Consider the following 21,394-nt stretch of genomic DNA (forward strand, 5'->3'; position numbering starts at 1 on the left):
CAGTGCATATTTGTATACAAGCAAAGAAACTTTGCAAACCCCCATGTGCACACAAGTCTTGACTCTGATCCCTATTCTCTTTTTTTAGACAATGATTATCAAATGCAGGGTCCTCATAAAAAATTTACACTCAAAGCCCTTTATATTTCTTTTGAAAAAGTTCAAAGGAGTACAAATTAGCATATGCCAAAGTCAGGATGGTGCAATGCACCTGACACACCACCTCTGCTACACAGTGCAATGTTTTAACTGTACAGTAACTCTTGCATTTCAGTGAAATCAATACATAATAGAAAGAGGAAAAGGGGACAGGAAATAATGCAGAGGGATTGGAAGTGATGTAAACAAGTGAGTTTCTCATTCAAAAAGCTTGAGGGGAATTGTGTTTATTTATGTTGCAATACTCCCTCTGTGACTAATAGGGAAGGAAATGTGTTTGGAGTTTGTGCTGCTGCTCAGTGTGATGCTCTGACCTCGTCCAGGTCCTCCTCCCTCTGGCGGTTGGGTTTGGTGTAATCCAGAGGGCCCTCCCACACCTCCTGCTTGTAGGCGAGGAGGTTTGGAGACGTCATGCCGCTGCTCCCGTGATGGAGCGAGGAAGAGGAGGAAGAAGGGTCCGGGGAGCGAACCCCGGGACTAGTGCCGGACAGACTGCCCTCTCTCTTAATGGGTTTCTTCATGCTCAGGTCCAGGGTGCCGTTTTCATCCACCTCAATGGCCAATTCCTGGAGGACACAGATATTAAAAAAGTTATATAAGGCAATACAATTTAAAGGATCCTATTGGTTAGGGAAACCAAAAATAATGGATGCCATTCAGTGTTTTTCTGCAAAAAAAACCCCACCATAGTTCAAACTAGCTTGAATTACTGTTGCCGTTAACACCTGCTACGTGGCATTGTTCAGCTAAGGATAGCAGAGGATCATCTCTGTGTTTGTACATCATTTGTATTTCTCTATATAGAAAACGTTGTGGCTCCGTACAAACTGTAGGCGGTAGCTGGGAGAACATGAACAGAAAAACTCACTAATAGACTAATTAAGTATTCTCAAATATAAATGAGTAAAGCAGTCCCCTCTGGTGCTCTTCAGTGTGAGAAGCAGTCCTGCATGATGATCATTCATTTAATTGGCCTCTTGAGCAGATTCAGTTGCACATACATTAACATACCTACATCTTCCTCGTCATAACTTCATATACGCCGCTCAGCCAGGGATTCAAACTAATGTCTCATTAAATGCATTTGTTTTTCCTGTTTCTTCCCATTCACCTTTATCTGAAATTCTATAATTGCACTCAAGCTTATACCAAACAGGCGTTTACACAGCTGTAGCAGCTCTCAGAGGACAGAGCACCACCTTGGTATTTTGGTCTAATATCTAGTGAGAATATGTCTTTACACTTGATATAAGACATAATAAATTAAGAAGTAACAAAGCAGTGAGATTAAGGGTCTTGTTTTGAGATAATGCATCTTAAGAATCTTAAAGGATCTTATTTTGAGTTGTATCTCAGATAAAACTATATTTTTTAAAAAGCTGCTGTGGTATTTGAAAAAAATCAATCTTACTTGATTTTAGAAAACACATTTTATATTGGAAAATCACAAAACACAAAACTTTTGAGCATTTCTGACTTATTTTGTAACACAACATTTCCTGATCGTGATAAAATATAGCTCATAGTATGTGTTGCTAGCTGATAACAAGATCAGAATTATCTAAATATCCCGTCTTAGTTTAAGAAATCTCCCCAAGCAAATCTTCACTTGTTCTATTGGCAGATTTTTTTACTTTTTACAAGCGAAAACACCATGTTTTAATTATTCTTTTACTTGATGTTTTGCAGTGTAAAGCATGCTAGTAATGATATCTAATGCAGTGCAGTGATGCTTCGCAGCAGCAGGCAGTTCCTCTCTGATGCTGTGTTACAGAGCTGGCAGGGGATCAGACACAGAGGGGAGAGAGCAGCCATGTTTTCAGGATTCATCTAAAATGGCGCTCATATGTACTGGTCAGGGGCCAGGAAAATCAAAGGGATATGAGAGCCGAGGAACCGGGAAGAGTTCCCAGAAAAGTCCCTGGTTGATGAGCTCAGTGTTCCAATGTTTCAATATTGGATTTCAAGCGGCTGACTCCAGATCAGTGGCCGTTTGATCTGCGCTGTAACGCTGCGCTGTAGGGCCCGCTCTTGGATCGGGGCCTCGCTGAACAACACCTCGCTCTGCTGTACTGCTAGAGACATTAATCTGGACTTTTTATCTTCCTAAAACCACATCAGGAAATCGAAGAAAAAAAAAATTATGAAGCAGTCACTTTCTCTCCTCTGTGAGGCAAAAAGGCTTTTAAAAATCACAATATGGGGGAAGTGGGGCTCCAATTACACCTCCTGTGCACAGAGAGGGGGGAGGAGGAGGGAGAGATAGAACCGAGAGACAAACACAGAGACTTGTTTAGGGAGGAAGAGAGGGAGATAAAAGAGAGAAAAAAGATGTGAAAAGAAAATGAAAGAACGAGTGGCGGGGGTGGAGAAAGAGAGTTGAAGATCCGTGCGGCAGATAATGAAAAAAGGCTACCTGGTGGCAGAGTAATCCAGGGAACTGGCAGCCGGCCAGATTCAATAACAACATGAAAAGTGTGTGGGATGGAGGGATGGAGGGATGAAAGGATAGGAGAGGATGGGAGAGGTGATGCAACTGCATCTCAACACCATCCTGTAAGCCAAGGCCTCCTGATGATATATTCATGCAGAGCTGATGGGAGAGAACAAAATGAGCAAAAGACATAGGGGGGGGGGGGGAGAGAGGAGAAAAAAGGAAAACAAAAGACATGAGGAGGAAGAAAGAAGATGATGAGAAAAGGAAAAAACGGACAGGAAAGTAGGAGGAGAAGGAGGACCGGGAGAGGAGGTGAGAAAAAGGCAATAGGAGAGGAAAAGAAGAGAGAATTGAAAGTGAATAAAGGCGACAGGAGAGGAATATGATAGAAGACAGAAAGAGAGGAGAGGAGGGAGGGAGGGAGGGAGGGAGGGAGGAAGAAAAGTTGAGGAGAGGAAAGGAGACAAGAAGCGTGGAGAAGAGGAGAGAGGAGGAGAGGGGATGGGAGGCTCGCCCCTGGAGGATCAAATTAAGGACTTCCCCCAGACTGTTGGTCTATGATCACATGAGGTGTAATCATCACGGCACACCCTCGTAGTTAGTACCTTGCTCTCCGGTTTGGTGCTGAGGTTCTCAGGTTTCTCCCAGCAGCGGGTGGACAGGTTGAGGATGGCGGTAGCAGCCATGTGAGCAGCCTCGGCATCATGGGAGTAGTCGTAGGCCAAAGAGGAGCTCTTCCCGTAAGTGTTGAGACTGAGGGTGGGTGACGACGACTTGGGGAATGAGGGCTTAGCTGAGGGAGGACAAAGGTCAACGTAAGATCAGGTGATGGTAAAGACAGACACAACAGACGAGGAGACAAAACATGAGAAGCTAGAACTGATAGTTTATTAGCTTAGCTTAATGACCTGCCTCTGTCTGCAGTGGAGGAGTGTAGTTCAGTATATTTACAAGTACAAATTTGAAAAAATTTACTCACTTGAAGCTACTTTATACTTTTGAATTAGTTTATTTTGGAGGTTATTTTTTACTTTTTACTCCAATAAGTTTGTTTTACAGCTTTAGCTACTAGCCACTTAGCAATGCAGATATAGATCAACAATACATAATATAAATCAACTGTAATAAATCATGATGTATGGTTATAGCTACCCAGCAGTTTATCAAGTAATTAAAATATTCCCCACCTTTAACAAGTAGAACATTGACATTAATGCCTTAATAATTGTCATATTTTTAAATCTGAAGTGGGCCATAAGGGAAAATGAGTACTTTTTGTACTTGAAGTACACCTTATTATGCCAATACCAGATCTCAACTTCTCCCACCACTGTCCGTCTGTGAAAGGTTTGAAAACAAATGGGCGGGGCTCTCCTACTTTTGAAGGCTTTGGGTGACATATCGCTGGTGAGCATCTTTGGAGCAAGCATGCGCCTCCCGAACACCTGCGCGTCGAAGCTTGCATAATCGAAGGACACCTTGGAGTACTTCTCCAGCTCCCTTGCCAGGTTGGCGCGGGGCGTGCTGGGCGCCATGTCGGGTCGGTAGCTGCCGTACTGAGGCACCTCCAGCTGCTTCACAAAGCACATGGGCCTGAGGGGAGGAAAGGGAGAGCGAGAGGATGTCAGGGTGGGGCTGGAGGTGTAAAAGGGGGGAGGCAGGAGGGGAATTAAGGCACAAATAAAGAAAGTAAAATAGAATAGATATGGGATTAAATGAGGTAGTCACACAAAAAAAACAAATAAGAAAAAGAGGGGGGAGAGAATGAGAGAGGGAGAGTGACACAGAGAGAGTAAAGATAGGGCCACGGTGTACTTAGCAGGAGTGCAGCAGGATTAAAAGCTCTCTTATCAGCAGAGGGCACATTTGCATGTTGTACAGCATGGAATTTATGAGCTTTAAGCCCTCTCGTTTTCCTGGAGAGCCTGCGCTTTTGTTAGACCTGTTGGCGTAAATCCACTGATAGACCAGGGAGAGGCAGTGGGGGGGGGGGTCCTCCACCCACTTTTCGCCCAGCCCTCTCCCCTCCTCCTTTGCATTATGTGTTAATAACCTGCAGTACATGACCCGGCCTGCAGGCATTCTTCAGCTGTCATCTGCGGCGGTGTTTAGGAGGATTTTCTTGACAGTAAAAAAAACTTCCTACCGCTGATCACAGGGGCTTTATTCCTCCCTTTTTATTTATTCAACATTAGAGCATGAGGAATTATTCACATAACACACATTCTTAGCCCATTCTGCTAACAATCTGAGGAGGGAAAACAAAGCCAGCCTTATTATGTTTTAATCCTCTGCTTTTGTCCGACCCCTGATGAGGTTTTCCTCAAGGAAAGCAATTATTTTTTCTCCCCCCCCACCCCCCCACCCCCCGCAATGCCCCTGTAACTTGCATAATTAGCTTATCGGCTGCATTATTAATTAAAATACCAATGAGGAGGAGCGTGGACTTAGCATAATACCAGTGTCTGCTCGTGTTAATTAGCATTCTTCTGGCCGGGATCTGGGCTGCTGACCGGTCGGGGAGATGAACGGAGATAAAGAGACGTCGGTGTTGGAGGTGACAGTAATGATCGAAGCGGCAACACTTCCTGTCTATATCGAGCCATTCACACACAGCTCCACCTCTGAGGGCCCGCTAACAAGGTCAGCAGGTCTGAGATCTGTCTGAGCTCAGGAGGAACACAGCCTGAGAGGGACTCCACTGTGGAGGAGAGCTTTTATTTAGGTGATCTATCTCAGTCTGGGGATAGACACGATGCCTCATCTTTAGTTGAGTTTATTTGAACTTTTACAAATCAAATATATGTTGGGTACATGGGAATATTTTTCATTGCCAACTACGCTGTTGTTTTTGTGTGCATGACAATAAAACATTTGAATGTTAAATACAAACATAAGTTGTTACTTTTGAAGTGACCAACCATAGCAAGTATACTGACAGTAAAGGTGTAGAAAAGTAACATTACAGTTCACATGAATGTTAAAAATGGAAGAGGCAAAAAGTACACCAGAAAAACAAACTAAACCTAATACAGACACTATTGTTCATACCTCAGTTTTGTAATTATTATTTGTGTTAATAACCTTTTTTTAATATATATGTATTGTTATTTGTTTATTTAACAAATTCAAATATGCTTCAACATTTGTATTACTTAATTCATGTTTAATAACTCTAAGTCTAATTCTGGATACAGTCTGAAAGCATCTTATTTTATATTGTATACATTAATTTAGCAGTTTTTTAGTCTATGAAGGTCTTTAATAAGACAAACTGTGAGATTATAACTAAGACGTTGGCTGGTTCATAATGATCGGCTCGCTTTACATCTTCTATCTCTCCTCTTGGGGCTCCATGACTTTCAAATTTAATCAAGTGGATATCTAAAAAGGAAATATTTTAAGTATATGATAAAATATTTTGTGAACCCCACCTTAGCACCCTGTCGTTGGGACTTCCTTTGAGGAGCTCGCTGCCAGGCGGGGAGAGATGCTGCTTGTCGACGCCCTTGGACAGCTTCTCTGCAGCAGCGATGGGGCATCCGGAGAGACTGCAGACAAAAAGATGAATATCAAAAGGCGAGCATGTTGCTGACCATGTAAATCTGCATTGCACTGATGTGGACTGACACATTCCCTGTCCTGCATATATGAATATTTGAGCTTGCAAATGCACAAAGGGAACTGCATGCCCTGTGCATAACACCCTCATCTGCAGACTTACACACAGTCAAACACAAACACTGTGATGTATGCATGGGTACCTGCGGTGTGTGTTTCTGTTGCTGTTAACGTGGCCCTGACCGGTGCAGCCAGGCGTCGGACACTTCAGCACATTCTCATGCATGGCTAGAACTGTGGAGAAATACACACACACGAGGTTAGAGAAGATCCACTACTCATCCAAACTTTTTTTACACGCAAGGCTCTGTATGTGAATAATTAGGGAGGGGAGAATGGTTGCATCTTATTGATTCCACCCCAGCATTATATTATTTCCCTTTGACTATGGCGTGCATAACAACATTTATATTCAAGCAACTATCTATTTTAATAATGAGATCCATTAAAAACAGCTGTTATTGAATAACTGAACCACACACATGCAGCTGTTGATAAAAAAAAGTAAAAATGTTCAAGTTTCAAGTCTAGATTATTGTAATTGTACAACACAGAGTTGCACAACGAAATGTGGTTGTTACACACACATTTTATTACATGTAAAGAGTAAAACACACAGGTTTGAGGACAGGTGTCTGGCTTTATATGAGAAATAAAGCTGTTTCCTCACAAACATGTCAAACAGGTGTTAAAAAACGGCTGTTTCCAGTAAGCTCTATTTTTCTTTTGCAATTCATTTGAAACAATCTGGAATGAGACATAATAATAGGACCAGTTCCCTCTCCAGTAAGTTTAACTTCCATCAGCAAAAAGAAAACACCCCTTCTCTTTCTTTCCTCCCTAACCCCTGCTTTTAAGTTCTGTTCAGTCCCTTAGAAGAAACAGCAGCAGCAGTCCTCTGCCAGACAATAGCAGGGAGCTGGACATTTAATGGACCTGTAGTCATGGCTACAATAAAATGGTCTCTGATATGTATGTAAGACATGTCTCTACGGTCAAACGGACAGGAAACACGCCCCCACTGCAGACTCCTATCTTAATAGACTGAAAAAACTGAAGCTTGAAGTTAATTAAATGAATTAGGTCAAGACATAACTGTATTAGATTATGAAAGTAATAATATTAAGTTTAATGAAGAATACTTACCATTATTGATTTGAACTAACCTGATACAGTTATGTGAAATCTGTTGACATCATTTAAAGTCAGCGTTTCAGAGTTTTCAGTGTAGTTTTACAGAGACCAGCCAGTAAACATCTGCTTCAAATGTTCTGACCTGTGTACCTTCATCTTTAACATACAACAGCGGTCTCTGTGTTTCAGCAGTGTGTGTTAGAGAGTGAATATCTTGAGACGTTTAGCAGACACTGATTAAAGTGGTTTTACAGCGCTTGATGTTGATGTGAGGAGAGGGTGTGTGTTTCTGTCTGTCTCTCTGCCCTTTGTTGTCACTTTTAGTGAAGAACACTCACTCTCGGGGGGGATCCTGTCCTTGTGCGGACAGCCTGACAGGCTGCGGTGGTGGGGGTACAGACCGGTCACGTGACCCGTTCCATCACAGCCCGGGGTGGGACACTTGATCTCCCTCTTCTCTGTCCTATTGCTCTCTGGATATAGGAAGAGAGGAGAGGAAACAAGGGAGGAGTGGAAAGGAGGAGAGGATAGGATGGGAGGAAACAAAAGAGTTGACGAAAAGGGAGAAGAAGGAGCGAAAGAAAGAGGAATCAAGGGAGGAGTGGAAAAAAAGGTAAGGAAAGGGGAGAAGAAAGAGTAAAAGAGAGAGGAAAGAAGGGTGAAAGAGAAAGGAGTAGAGGAAATAAGGAAGAGGAGGAAAAGAAGAGATGAAAAAAGGGAGGAGATGAAACAAGGGAGGCGAGGAAAGGAGACGAGGGAGTAAAAGAAAGAGGAAACCAGGGTGAAGAGGAAAGAAGAAGAGGAAAAGGGGAGGAGAGGAGGAAAGGAAAGAGGAGATAAGGATAGGAAACAATGGATTAAAGAAAACAAGGAAGGATAGGAAACGAGAGGCGAGGAAAGGAGACAAGTGGAAGTAAAAGAGAGAGGAAACAAGCGAGGAGAGGAAAGGAGGAGAGGAAACAACAAAGGTAAGGAAAGGGGAGAAGCATGAGCAAAGAGAGAGGAAACAAGGGAGGGAATGAAAGGAGGAAAAAAGGGAGGTGAGGAGAGTAGAAACAAGGCGATGAGAGGGGAAGGTGGAATGAATAAGGAGGACAAAGCAAGTGTTTAATGCCATCAGACGGCGTGCTTGGCTGAGCATGAAATCTAGACATATTTCAGACGACTGTACGGGGCACCGTCTGCATCTGCTGCTCCGTCTACAGAGGGTGTTTAGGGCAAGAGTGTAATGGGTTTTTATTTCCGTGTTTTTCTAAACCGTTTCAGGGACGAAACACAATCAAAAGAAAGGAATATTATGCTCCCTGAATGAAGTTGACCTACTTATCCTGCACACTTTGATTACTTTTTTTCTTGTGGATAAAAAAAAGAAAAGGTACAGTATATGGTTAAAGCTGGTTTCAGATTACCCTATGACCTACATTTTATGGTATTTGATTTGATTGTTTTTATGTCTTTTTATTGCCTTTCTGTAGTATTTTATAAAATGTTATTGTCCTTCATGCTTTTACATTCTATCTTGTGTTTGTATTATTTCCCCCTCCCCACCCCACTTCATTTGTATGACATTTTCCCAGATGTTGTTCGGACACAACAACACCCGACCATACGTCAGGAGGATATCATGCCTCTATGATTCACACAATTCTCTCCTGGAGGTAGGCGAGCCAGTGTCGGTGTCACTGGAGAGAAACAGCAGCACGAGGAGGGTGCGCTGCTCTATTGGCCTTCAAATTGAATGTTAACGAGACGCGCATCTCCTAATTAACGCGGAGCAGAACAGGAACGTCACCGCAGGAGGGAGTGGAGGCCAAGGAGAGGGCAGCACTAGCAGCCATGTAATCACACTACTGCTGAACTGCGAGGAGCGTGACAAGTGGGCGCCATGCCAACTACGAAACACATGCAGCCTGTAAACAAACAGTGAGTGTGTAACCTGCCCACACACATGTTGTCATTTCATGCTCTAGTCCCACCTCTCCATATACAGTAAGTCTATTCAGTTGAAAACACTCCATCCACCTAATCTAAACACTGTGACTCACCGCTGTTCATTCGGTACAAGGGGTTTATTTGTGTACAGGTTCAGAACCTCGTGTGACCAAATGTGTCACAGTTATTGTTATTGAGTCTGTTTGAGGCTGCTTTCAGTCTTTATGCTAAGCTAAGCTAACGTTTTTCCAATAGCGCAAAAGAATTGGGTAACTAGTCCTGCCAACATCAATTTTACTGTAACTTGATTTGTTAGTTTAAATGAATTGTAAGTTACAGTTACATTTACACATTTGCGAGTATTTATATTTTATTCATCTGTATTTTTATCTGTTTTCATTGTGAGTGTGGTATGTAGTGCTGCGTACCTGGACTCACATTCAGGTTCAGGTCCGGACCTGAACCCATGGCTTGTGTGAGTAACTAAAGTGAACTTATTGTAAGCTAATTATCAATTGAAAATAAACTCATAATCAACTCAAATTCAAACTCGTCCGGTTTATTGTGTTCCCTGCTACTGTCCTTTGTGTCTACATTTCTCTACAATGTAAAAAGTTACAAACACTTTTTGCCACTTAGTCTACAAATGACTTATGACATCAACTACAGTAAACTACTAGTCTACTACAAAGTTCAAACATTGATTTCATTTACCAAACTAAAGTAACCAAACCAAAAGCTCCCCGCACAAGAAAAGATGACGCTGAATAAACGCCCTAGTTGGCTAGTCCCGATGCTACTACTAGTATATATTATAATATAAAGCTAAGAATGCCTATTTTTTACAAGCCTATTTCAAATTAAAGCCTATTTTCCAAAAAGTATTGTTCAGCTTACCTCAATCGTTGTTATTTTGCTTGCCAAACATCGCCGCCAATGTGGCTGAGGCTGCATGTGGAGTAGTTTCTATTTTGTGGTTTCGCCTCAAGTGCCTCGCTGTGTTCGATGTTACCTCAGAGCACTTGATCACTCCCCGCACAGGTTACACTTCGCAGTATCTAGCGGCAGTTTCGTCACATGAATGTCTAAGCCAATCACATCCCTAGCTTCCCTTGACGTCACACAGATCTCGCGAGCAGTTGCGATATTTTGCAAGACTTGGTGAGTTCAGTATTGGCCGCCATATCAGAAGCCGATGTTTTTCGTCTTTTCTCAGCGCAATTTTCTCGATCTATGGAAGGTTTTAGATGGTTTAGAATAAAAAGGAGAATATACCTAAGTGCTAGTTTTTTTGCAAGTCCAAGTACCGGTTCCCGACGTTCCGGTTTTAACCGGACTTGAACCGAAACTTTTTACAAATCCAGTACCGGTTTGGCGTACCGGTACGCAGCATTAGTGGTATGAAATGTTGATTGGGTGTATAGCGTTTAGCTATTATCTGTCATATAGCATCTCTTCTCTTTTTGAGATAAATGTAATTGTATGCATGGTCCTTGTTCTATCAAGATATAATAACATTTAATAACAGTCGTATTCTGACTCTATCTTTACAATTAGTGGAAAGACACCAAATAGGAGTTAACCCTTTGTCAAAATCGTGAAAAATTGGGGAATAAGAAAGAGGATTGTGTGCCTTTATTGCAAGAAAAAAATCACTCTTTCTTTTATTATTTCTCAAGTTTATCCCCAACTTTTATCAGGAGGTGAGTCTCATGTCTTAGAGTGTTTATGAATGCACTATCAATGTCACGACCCTGCTTGCAGCAGCACTACTCTGTGATGCTTATATAGCTTTAAAACAAGTCATAAATAGAGTGGACGTAATGTTCCTGATGTACTGTACACCTCAGAACCTGCTGCAGCTCTGGCTTACCTTTGCAGAAGTAACTCTTGCGGATCATGTCCAGGTGTTTGGGCCTGTCATCCATGGTGAAGTAGCGCTGGTGGAGGATGTCCGGGGAGCGGAGCAGCTCTCTGGGCCCTGAGGGCTTCACCTGCTCCGCCTTCAGGGCGATGGCTTGCTCCAGCAGGCCCAGGTTCCCCCGGGTTATGTCGAACATCTCTGACTCGTCCGTGACGGTGGAGCGCTGTGATAGGCTGTCATCATCCAGCTCGTCGTCCCCGTCCACGTCATCAAAGTCCCTCTCAGACCTGTCTGAGCGCACCTCGATGATGTCAGGGGAGACGGAGCAGCCGGCTTTGTGGATTTTAAAGTTCTCGCCTCTGAGGTTGGGAAAGAAGTCCTCGAGCGGACTGGCCCTGTGCATGCTAAGGCTTGAAGGAGGGCTCTGCTTGTAGCTCTGGAGCGGGCTGGGTTTGTGAGAGTCGTACTTGTCGAGGGGACTGTGGGGGTTGTAGTTTTTGGGGGGACTGGCCCTGTGTGAGGTGTAGTCCTCGAGCGAGCTGTGGTCTTCAGCCTCTGAATGTATTCCCTGAGCGGCGGCGGTGCTGGTGATGGTGCGGATTGGCACATCAGGAATGGGCAGGATACTGTTCCCCTCCCTGTGGTGCTCCTCTACCTCTTTCTCCTCCTCCTCCTCTTCTGCTGCTGGAGAGCCCTGACTTTGCTGTGCTGGAGCTGCCATCTTTTCCTCCTCCTCCTCCTCCTCCTCTCCATCTTTGATCTGTTCATGGTCTTCGGTCACATATTGGGGGCTCACATGGGTGCTCCTGTCTTTCTCTTTTTCTGCCTCCCCATTCAACTCCTCTTCCTTCACTTCAGCTGCCTCCTTCTGCACAACAGATGACTCCTCCAATACTTGAACCGTATGCGCCTCCTCCTCTTCGCCTTCATTCATGTCCTCTTCATGCTGATCTTTTACTTCTTCACCCCGCTCTGCTGCCACGGCGACATCCTCCTCAGTCTCCACGGCAACAGGCTGCTGAATGGCCACGGTGGGTTCATTGTTGGGGGAAATTTGGCCGAGGTGGAGGAGCGAGTTGGCCACCTCCTCTGCTCTCTGAGAGGGAGACTGAACCTCCTCGGCTGCAGGTGGCGCTGCTCCGGGATCAGTCTCGACAATCACGCACTCTGGGAAAACACATGAAGAAGAGTCAGAGCTGTGAGCCAGAGGTGAGTCATGCAGGGTTTATCATCACTCCCATTCACTGAAGCACCTGCTAAGGCAGTGCTGCTGTCAGGCAGTGTGTGGAAGCACTCGAAGTCCCTTAGTGGTCGTTAGCAGAACTCCTATTATTGCTGACCTGCACTCTCAAGAAATATATTAAGTCATACACAATAAACTCAATCATATCAAAGTCAAATTAAATCCAAACACTTTGTGTCACTGATCGTTGGAGCTATACATTGATTTATGTTTCTGCTTTCATTATTTTTTTTACCTTTAAAGGTCTCCTATTATGCTACATTTGAACAATATATTGTAGGACAATATCTTTAGAAAACTTGTCTGTGAAGTGTTTTGCTATAAATACCAAACATCCCCCATTGAAGCATGCCTCATCCCCCTCTACTTCAGCCCTGTTCCTGAAGTGCTGATTCTGTGACTGTAGCTTTAAATGAACTAGCTGCTGCTGGCCACGCCCCTTTGGAGCTGCTGCTGGCCACGCCCCTTTGGAGCTGCTGCTGGCCACGCCCCTTTGGAGCTGCTGCTGGTCACGCCCCTTTGGAGCTGCTGCTGGCCACGCCCCTTTGGAGCATCATGATCTCTCCTCTGAAGAGAGTTTTCTACCGGGAGAAACAGCTAAACGCTGCCGTGATTAAACCCCATATTATGTTCCAAACCACATCCAGCATTATTTCTGAAACACTTCTCAGTGTTTACCTCTAGAACAGAGACATTATATGTATTATATTTACAACAACTCTAAGTCCCTCCTGCAGACATCCTGCTGAACACACACACACACAGAGGGGCTGCGGAGGGGATTCAGCTTGCGACTGTATTTGGGGGACGATAGGTTGAGACGTGTCATGTGGGCGGGACGTTGCCAAGAGTTCAATGTAAAGCCAGCCCACATTGCGGTTATGATGTCATATCGGCAGCAAATCTGGATAAAAGACAGCAAAAAGTGCATTTTGCATAATAGAGGACCTTTAATCTAGATTATGTTTTAATCAAGGTAATGAACCTCTCCTTGTGACCAGGAGCCAAAGGGATGGCTTTGATGTACTCAGTTCAAAACCCACAGATAACTTATTAAAAAGGAAAGGAATGGAGAAAAACAGCAGATATTCACGTATGAGAATCTGGAACCGGTGACTCACATGATTTATTGACAGACATGAGAGTATTAGTTGTAGCAGACTGTTGCTCACCATGAAGAGGAGGCAAAGAGCACTGCGGTCTGAAAGCTCACCTTCAACAGCGGCAGGTGTGTCCTCCTCCTTCTCTTCTTCCCTCTGCTCTTCCTGCTCCATCTGTGTCTGTTCTTCCTCCTGTCCATTTGTCTGTCCATTCTGCTTCAAGTCCTCTTTCTCTCCCTCCTCTTCTACAGCTGTCTCCTCCTCTTCCTCCACCTCCACCTCCTTGGACTCTGCTGCTTTCTCTCCATCCTTCTCTCCCTCCCCCTCGCTGCTGCCGTCGCTCTCTGCGCTGAAGCCCTCGTCCAGGGCCAGTTTCAAGGGGTTGGACCTCCTCTTGGGGGGGGGGCAGCTCTGTGTCCTGCTCCTGCTCGGCCTCCTCTAAACGTCGCTTCCTGGCTATGGGACATCCCAGAATGCTAGAGGAAGACAGAGAGGGGAAGAGGGATCCTGAATGGTGACATCACAGACACACCTGCACTCAAAAAACTGAAATGCTGACTATATAATTAAATATAAATTAAATATATATAGTTCAACAGATTTCAATAACTGTATTAGGTTAGTTGAAAGCAATAATATTAAGTTGAACCTTATCTTTTTTATTTTAATTTAATATTATGATAGATCAATGATAGACACATGAATACATCACTAATTATACTCCAGGGATAAAATATATATTATTAACTTTGGATAATAAGTACTCTTTCGATTTGATACTTAAAATACATTTTGTTGATTCAAGGAACATTAAACAAATCATTCCTAGCAAAAACATGTTCAAGACCCTCTAACATATATCTGACCTGGGATTTAGTTCTGTGTTTAGTTTGAGGATTGACTGGTGCACAAAGGAGTCCTCCAGTCTAACTTCCTTCAATTGTGGGACGTTGACTTTAATTCAATACAATTTGTAGATTTAATACATTTAATTAAAGTCAACGTTTCAGTTTTTTCAGTGATTGATCTGGGAGCTGGAAATCGTTTGCTTTTGTCTCTGCCCACATATGTGGGGGGGGGTTTCGCTGCACTTTCCTCACTCGAGTAAAGTTCCTGGGGCTGAAACATAAATTGACTCTTGTCATAATTCTCCCCTTTTATCAGGTACAGTATGTAGATAGTACAAAAACATAGCAAGTCGGGCTAGACTATAACATAACATGCTTAAAGAGTGTTTTAAAGCGGTTCTGTGAAATATTGAGTTTGTTATTGTTATGTTTTGTCATCTTGGGCTGAAGTGTGTGATAGCCGAGAATGTGTGTGTAGCTAGGTCCCCACGTGGCTATATAAACAAACACAGAACACTCAGAATCACAGATGTAAAAAACAAAAGAAGAATTGTGAGTGACTATAAGCAGCGTGATTGGGCGAGTTTGAGTGTTTTGACATGAAGAAGGATGGAGTGGGGGGGGGGGGGGGTGGCATGCATGCACACTCTGAAATCACAACCACCCTCCACCCTCCGCCAATTGACTGGAACGTTTAATGAACAACTTGTATTGAGAGGCGGGCGGGCGGGCGAGGCAACGGAGGGTGAAATCCAATAAACTCCCTCTCACTCTCACCTGGGAGATGCCGGGGGAGATTGAGGGACGATCTATAAACAAAGTACATCTGAAATTGCCCGCTGAACGAATACACATGTAAACAGATAGCTAATATCTGCCCCTCAATAAAGAGCAGTCACAAGCCAGCGAGCGGCCCCCAGTCTGCCGGGTCTCTGAGGGCGGTGGATGCAGGCGGGGCAGGGGGGTGAGGATTTAACTCCCATAAACAAACCTGGAGAAATCAGATTTACTGCTGAACATTATTACTTAGGTTCAGATTAAGAGGCCCTGGGAGTGTTTGTGTTATCTCGAAAAGAGCTATTATGTAATAATCCAATCTCAAGATCTCAAAATGTTGATTTGTATAGATTATTTATTGCTCAAAAAATGATAAAAATTGCAATAAGGGACTTTGAACGCCAATCCAAACCATTAGTCACCCCAAATGTTAGGTGTCGTAATGAAATGACCAGAAACACCAACCAGAGGAAATGATTTCTGTTAAAGACGGATTATTTATTTTAAATTTGCCCCTTTTAAATGTAAATTATTAATATTGGTTACTGGCTTTGTGTAATTTGGGAATTTAATAGCTTAACAAAGGACAAATAAGTATTTTGTTGAATCAAAACAGCTTTTTAGGACAGGCTCTGCTCTGCTTGCTCTCTGCTAAATCCTTTTTGTTAAAAAGTTAGAAACCAACTCTATCTGCTAACCGGCTGTAGCTTCATTACTAGACACGCGAGTAGTAGTATTGACCTCAACAAGAAAATGTGATCTTTTAATCATAATATCGAACTTTAAAGGATCACATGGGATTTTCCGGGGCGAGGAGGACAGACAGACAGAGAAGAAGGACAGACAGAGGGTGGCTTTTTTAATCTGCCCTACCTTCTGTGCCGTGAGTATCTCCCACTGATATGGCCAGTGCCATTGCATCCAGGGGTGGGGCAGCTGGATGGGATGGATGGAGGTTAGAGATTATGTTTAAAGACACGGTGCATTTTAGTCCCTGAGCAGCAGCAGTGATAAGCACAGGCAATAAACAAAGCAAATTAAGATAAACAAAGCAAAGACATGCAACACATATCACACAAACACATGCACAAAGAGACCCGTCCAGCGCATACACATGATGCATGAATGCAGGTGGCATCAAGCCGGGGAGAACATAATATTGTATGTCGTACATCAACCCTGGCCTATATCCTGTTACTATGAGCGATAAGGATCAGCCGCGAGCCGCTGTAATTTCCCCTGCTCGGCGCCGCTCTCCAGTCATCATCATCATCAGGCCCCCCCACTCCTCTCAGGCAGGTTGCTATGACCCCTCAGGACGGCTCATTTCAATTCTCATTAACTTCCCCCAGCAATTGCCCTTTATTACTCCAATTATCTTTATTATTAATTCCACTTATTAAAAAACGCTGCATTTGCATTTTAAATCAGGCGCTCTCTGGCCTCCCTACTGTTTTTTTTTCTCTTCTAACCAAAAGCCTTTTTTTTTCTGGACTGCTGAGCTCGGATCGATACTCAGAGGTGAAGTGAGACAAAATGAGGGAGGATGAAAATATTATTTAGGAGGGGAGAGAAAGGAGTACAATGGGCGTCACGGCCCTGAAAGCTGCCGCCTGGTGGGGAGGGAAGAGGAGAGGCATCCTCTCTCCCCATGCTGGATCCCTCCATTGAAAAAGATCATACACCCCTTTCATTGCTGCTGTTGTATGTGTTCATAGCAGGAACCGGCAAACGGCTGTGAGAAATCAATAGCAGCATGTTGGAGGGACTGACCATGATAAAATATAAAAAAATATCCTCTAAAGATGCACCGAGAGTGAGTCTACAAGTGCCGGGGGGTGCCCATAAAAGAACTTTATGAAAGAAATTTGCACAAACATGAAAGTGTTTCCTTACCTCAGCTCTTGTCCTACAAGCTCGATAGGAACTGGGAAAAGAGGAGAAAAATATGGGGGAGGAGGAGAAGAAAGGCACAGGGAAGGAGAACAAAGGTGAACAACTGCTCAGAAAGCTGCGCTGCTAAAAGAAACTCAGATCAATAAATCACAAATGCATACAAATCCCACGAGGCTTCCTCATAGAGCTTCCACAGTGCTGAGTGCATGATCAGGAGGAAAACACACACACACACACACACACACACACACACACACACACACAAACACATGTTTACAAAGGTGAGTGGAAAACAAACAGGAGTGTGAGTGCTGGCCAGCATACACACACACACACACACACACACACACACACACTGAAGAGAACACCTAGATCAGCCACTTTGAGTTGTGCAGTTCAGAAAAAAAGGTGACAATTAAATGCAGACTTCAGCAATAAAAAAAGTGATTAATTGTTGCACCTTTAGTTATTATAATTGGCAAATGAAATTAAAAAAGGAAAAGTGCGTTGATCAGGAGAAAACAGCACTTCTTTCTGAGACAACTTATAGTAATTGCCTACAAAACATAAATCAAGCTCAGCTCTCAAACAACACACACACTAACACACACATACACACACACACACACACACAAACACACACACACACTGCTCTGAGCTGGATATGCCCATCGATTGGAAGTTGAGCAATAGAATGAGTTTGTAGAAAGATCCTATTTTCATTCAGACCGAAGGAGAAAACAATATGATGTTGGAGAATTCAGCTCGGGCTCTGATATCACATGCATTAATCACATGTCATGAAGAGCGCCGCACTGAAGACACACACACACTCACACACACACACACACACTATGGTGATGAGTGTGTACGCAGCGTCTCAGTTTCTCAGTCTTTCATCATGCAGCTGCAGCGGCTGGACGCCTTCCTGCGTTCCGAACGCTCTGTGAACTGTTCCCCTCCACACCAACACACACTCACACACAGAGATGAGGGAAGACGCACAAACATGCACAAACATACAAACACACACGGTGATCTGCACTGCTCTTCACTCATTGTAGTTGCTGATTGTGAGAGAATTGGTACTGAAGACTAGGCAATGGTCATCTACCAATCAGAGGGTCAGTGGTTTGATCTCTAGGCCCTGAACAGGTCGAAGTGTCCTTGGGCAAGATACTGAACCTAAAAATTGCTTCTGTGGGCATGTTTACTGAAGTGTGTTTACATTTCTTTGAATATAAGCAGAATGACATGTAATGTGTGTGTTTAACCCTTAAATGGCTTCTGTGTTCTTGGGGATACAGTGATTGGACAGACTTTGTCCATGTGTAATGTGGGTCTCATAGCAGTGTATTATGGCTGTGTGACATGGGTATAACATGGGTGTAATACTGGTGTAATAGGGACATATCTATATGTAATATAGGTGCACATAAAGCCTGCACTGCTTGAACAATAACTTTGACCTGCACTTTTTTCTGCACACAGACATGTGAATATATTTAGCAATACAAAATGTATATATGCCAACTAATTCTTAATTATTTTTGTTCTAACAGTTTGTTTTAAAACCATGACTTACCTGTATATAATTTAATTAATTCTTAATTATTGTCCTTGTGAATCTGTACTGTTTATTCTTCTCACTCTGTTGCTGCATAAACTCCTGAATTTCCCCACTGGGATTAATAAGGTTACATCATATCTTATCTTATCTTAATAACAGTGAAATTTTGGTGTTACATGGGTGTAATATGGGTCCAAAAACAGTGTATTATTGGTGTAATAACAGTGTAACAACGGCATAACATGGGTGTAATAGGAGTTATTTTGGTGTCATGTAGAAAATACTAATAAATTATTATGTTACATAATATTTATATGTGATTGTCCCTTTAGGGTTAAGCACTTTCAGCAGGCTTGGAGGAGAGAAATGCCACTTACCTCTGATTCCTTTGGACCGAGTGCGGGTTCGCTTGTCGTCCCCTTCTACACTCATCTGCGAGAGGAAGAGGAAGAGGAGGAGTAGGAGGAGAGCGATAGAAGGATAGGACAAAAAGGGAAAAGAGAGGCCATCAGTGATCATTTTTCAATGCTCTCCCTGTGTTCCCCCGCCCCCCACCCCACACACACACACACATCCACAGGTAATTGTCCTCCCTTTGCTTCAAAAGCACTTCTATAATAACCCTCTCTCACTGTTCCCTCTGAAACACACCAAAGGTAACGCTGACTCAAAGAGATGATCATATCTTTAATTCTCGCAGAAACATCGCTCCCTCACCCGCAGTTATCTCCCACCACCACCGAGACGAACCCCACACACACCTCCACCGGAGGAGAGACGGGGATAGACGGTAATGGAAGGGAAAACAAACGCTGTTGTGCGAACTACTTTTCCTCCTCGCCCTCACACACCTCCCATCACTCTCCCTGTAATTTACTGCACCCGAATGGTACACATGATTGTACGCTGTGTCGAGGCAACAGGCAGTCCCTCTGTTTGCAGGGGCCACGGCCCCCGACGAGCCCGACGAAGCCGAGTATAATAATAATAAAGCAGAAACACACCGGCTGCTAAAAAGCCACCGTAATAACCCTTTTAAGAAGAGGAGCAGTGTGTGTGTGTGGTGCCCGCTGCTTACTCCTGGCTCCGCTTTTAAACCACAAAGGAGCAGGTGTTAACCCTGCTGCCACACACACACACACACACACACACACACACACACACACACACACACACACACACACACACACACACACACACACACACACACACACACACACACACACACACACATACACACTGACCCCGGCCACACCTCTCTGGCTCGGCGCTGCTCTCAGTGCACTCTAACGCTATCAGATGCTTTTTAGACACAATGGAGCCATTAGCTTTGATTACTGGACTTTTTTTTTCCTAAATTGCAGGTCTCCCCTTTTTTCTCTCACACTTCCTCCCTCCCCCAAACTCCCCTCCTTCCCCCCAAGTTGCCTACACCTCCCCTCTCCTTGCCTAGGCACTTTGCTGCTTTGTTGCTTCTCTGTAAGTTGGCAGGGCCACAGTGGGACTCAAACACGAGGGCCCTGTCTCTCTTCTTCTTTTTCTCCCCCCCCCCCCCTCTTTGGCAGTGGCCCTTTCCTGCTAATAGACTACTTATGAAAAGAAGGAGGGAGAGAGGGATGAGAGGAAGATGAAGCATGCTGTTGTTGTTGTTGTTTGTTAAGGGCTCCCCCCCCTCCTCTGAGGTGGGTGCGCTTCATTCATTAGTGTCTAGTGTTTGTCCGGAGGTACAGGTGCAGAAACAAGCTCCTCCCTTCCTTTACGCCCCCCCCCCCTCTTTCTCTCTCTACTCCTGATCAAACTGTCTTCGTGTAGAAGTAGTGCAACAAGCGGCAGCGTTGTGTGGCGCCTGCAGGGAGCGGTTGTCTCTGTCTGCGTCGCACTCACAGTGAGGAGGAGCGGGTGAGTGTGCACTGAAGAATGTGTGTTTGTGTGTATGTGTGTGTGTGTGTGTGTGTGTGTGTGTGTATGTGTGTGTGTGTGTGTGTGTGTGTGTGTGTGTACTCCCCTTTAAAAGTGCCTTTGTGTAGTTCAAAGTCCATTTCCCTACACTCCACTGTCCAATGGTGTGTACGCATGTTAAAGCATCTGCAGTGGAGTGAGAAAGGGCTAAAGTACAATACAATTAACTTTACTGATACTATATTTTTCTACGCTGCATTTCAGAGGGGATTATTGCACTTTTTACTAGACTACATGTACTTTTACACATATGTATAATGTATGATGCATTTATGAAGATGAAACAGCCCTACATATGTAGTAGAAGTAAAAAAAAAGTTAAAAATTCTGCCGTTTTTTGGGGGTAATAGAAAAGATTGTAGAGTAGCTCATATACAGTCAGCTGTAGGGTCCAAACACACTGGGCTATTCTCAAAGTAGGGACATGAAGCTTACTACAACTATATTGTATAACAAAGTGAGTAGCTGGTAGCAGGGAAATGCTTGAAATCACATAAAATGATAAATAGAATATCACATATAGCTGCAGATAATTTTTTCTGACAGAACTGATTTCTAAGTGAACTTTAAGTAATAATAAAATAAAACAATAATCTGGGAAATAGCACCCCTGTCAACATGAATCTTTCAAGTGCTAGTTTTATGCATTATTGCCTATTATAATGCACATTTACCTGATATTGTGCTAACTTTTTTTGCCTCTTGAAAAAGGGATTTTAACTTTGTGAGACTTAGTACTCTAGAGTCGTGCTGATTTATGTGATTTAGAGAGGAACAGGTTTATAAATGTAATGATAAAGAAGTTGGGTCAGAAATATGTCTTTCTGCACCACCATTTTTGCCATTATAAATAC

The 21,394-nt window shown here is 43.6% G+C and overlaps 1 protein-coding gene across 1 annotated transcript in view; it reads right to left on the minus strand.

The window, feature by feature from the left end:
• The window catches only part of myt1b (myelin transcription factor 1b), a 125,892-nt gene that overhangs the window by 12,356 nt on the left and 92,142 nt on the right, over positions 1 to 21,394 (minus strand). Inside the window, 12 exon segments of the mRNA XM_063894171.1 lie at positions 474 to 725; positions 3,202 to 3,389; positions 3,975 to 4,189; positions 6,031 to 6,147; positions 6,361 to 6,451; positions 7,690 to 7,824; positions 11,157 to 12,314; positions 13,604 to 13,895; positions 13,897 to 13,966; positions 15,989 to 16,051; positions 17,012 to 17,042; positions 18,959 to 19,013. Coding sequence (XP_063750241.1) covers positions 474 to 725; positions 3,202 to 3,389; positions 3,975 to 4,189; positions 6,031 to 6,147; positions 6,361 to 6,451; positions 7,690 to 7,824; positions 11,157 to 12,314; positions 13,604 to 13,895; positions 13,897 to 13,966; positions 15,989 to 16,051; positions 17,012 to 17,042; positions 18,959 to 19,013 — 2,667 coding nt within the window.

Source organism: Eleginops maclovinus, chromosome 1 (genome assembly GCF_036324505.1).
Source record: "Eleginops maclovinus isolate JMC-PN-2008 ecotype Puerto Natales chromosome 1, JC_Emac_rtc_rv5, whole genome shotgun sequence".
NCBI lineage: Eukaryota > Metazoa > Chordata > Actinopteri > Perciformes > Eleginopidae > Eleginops > Eleginops maclovinus.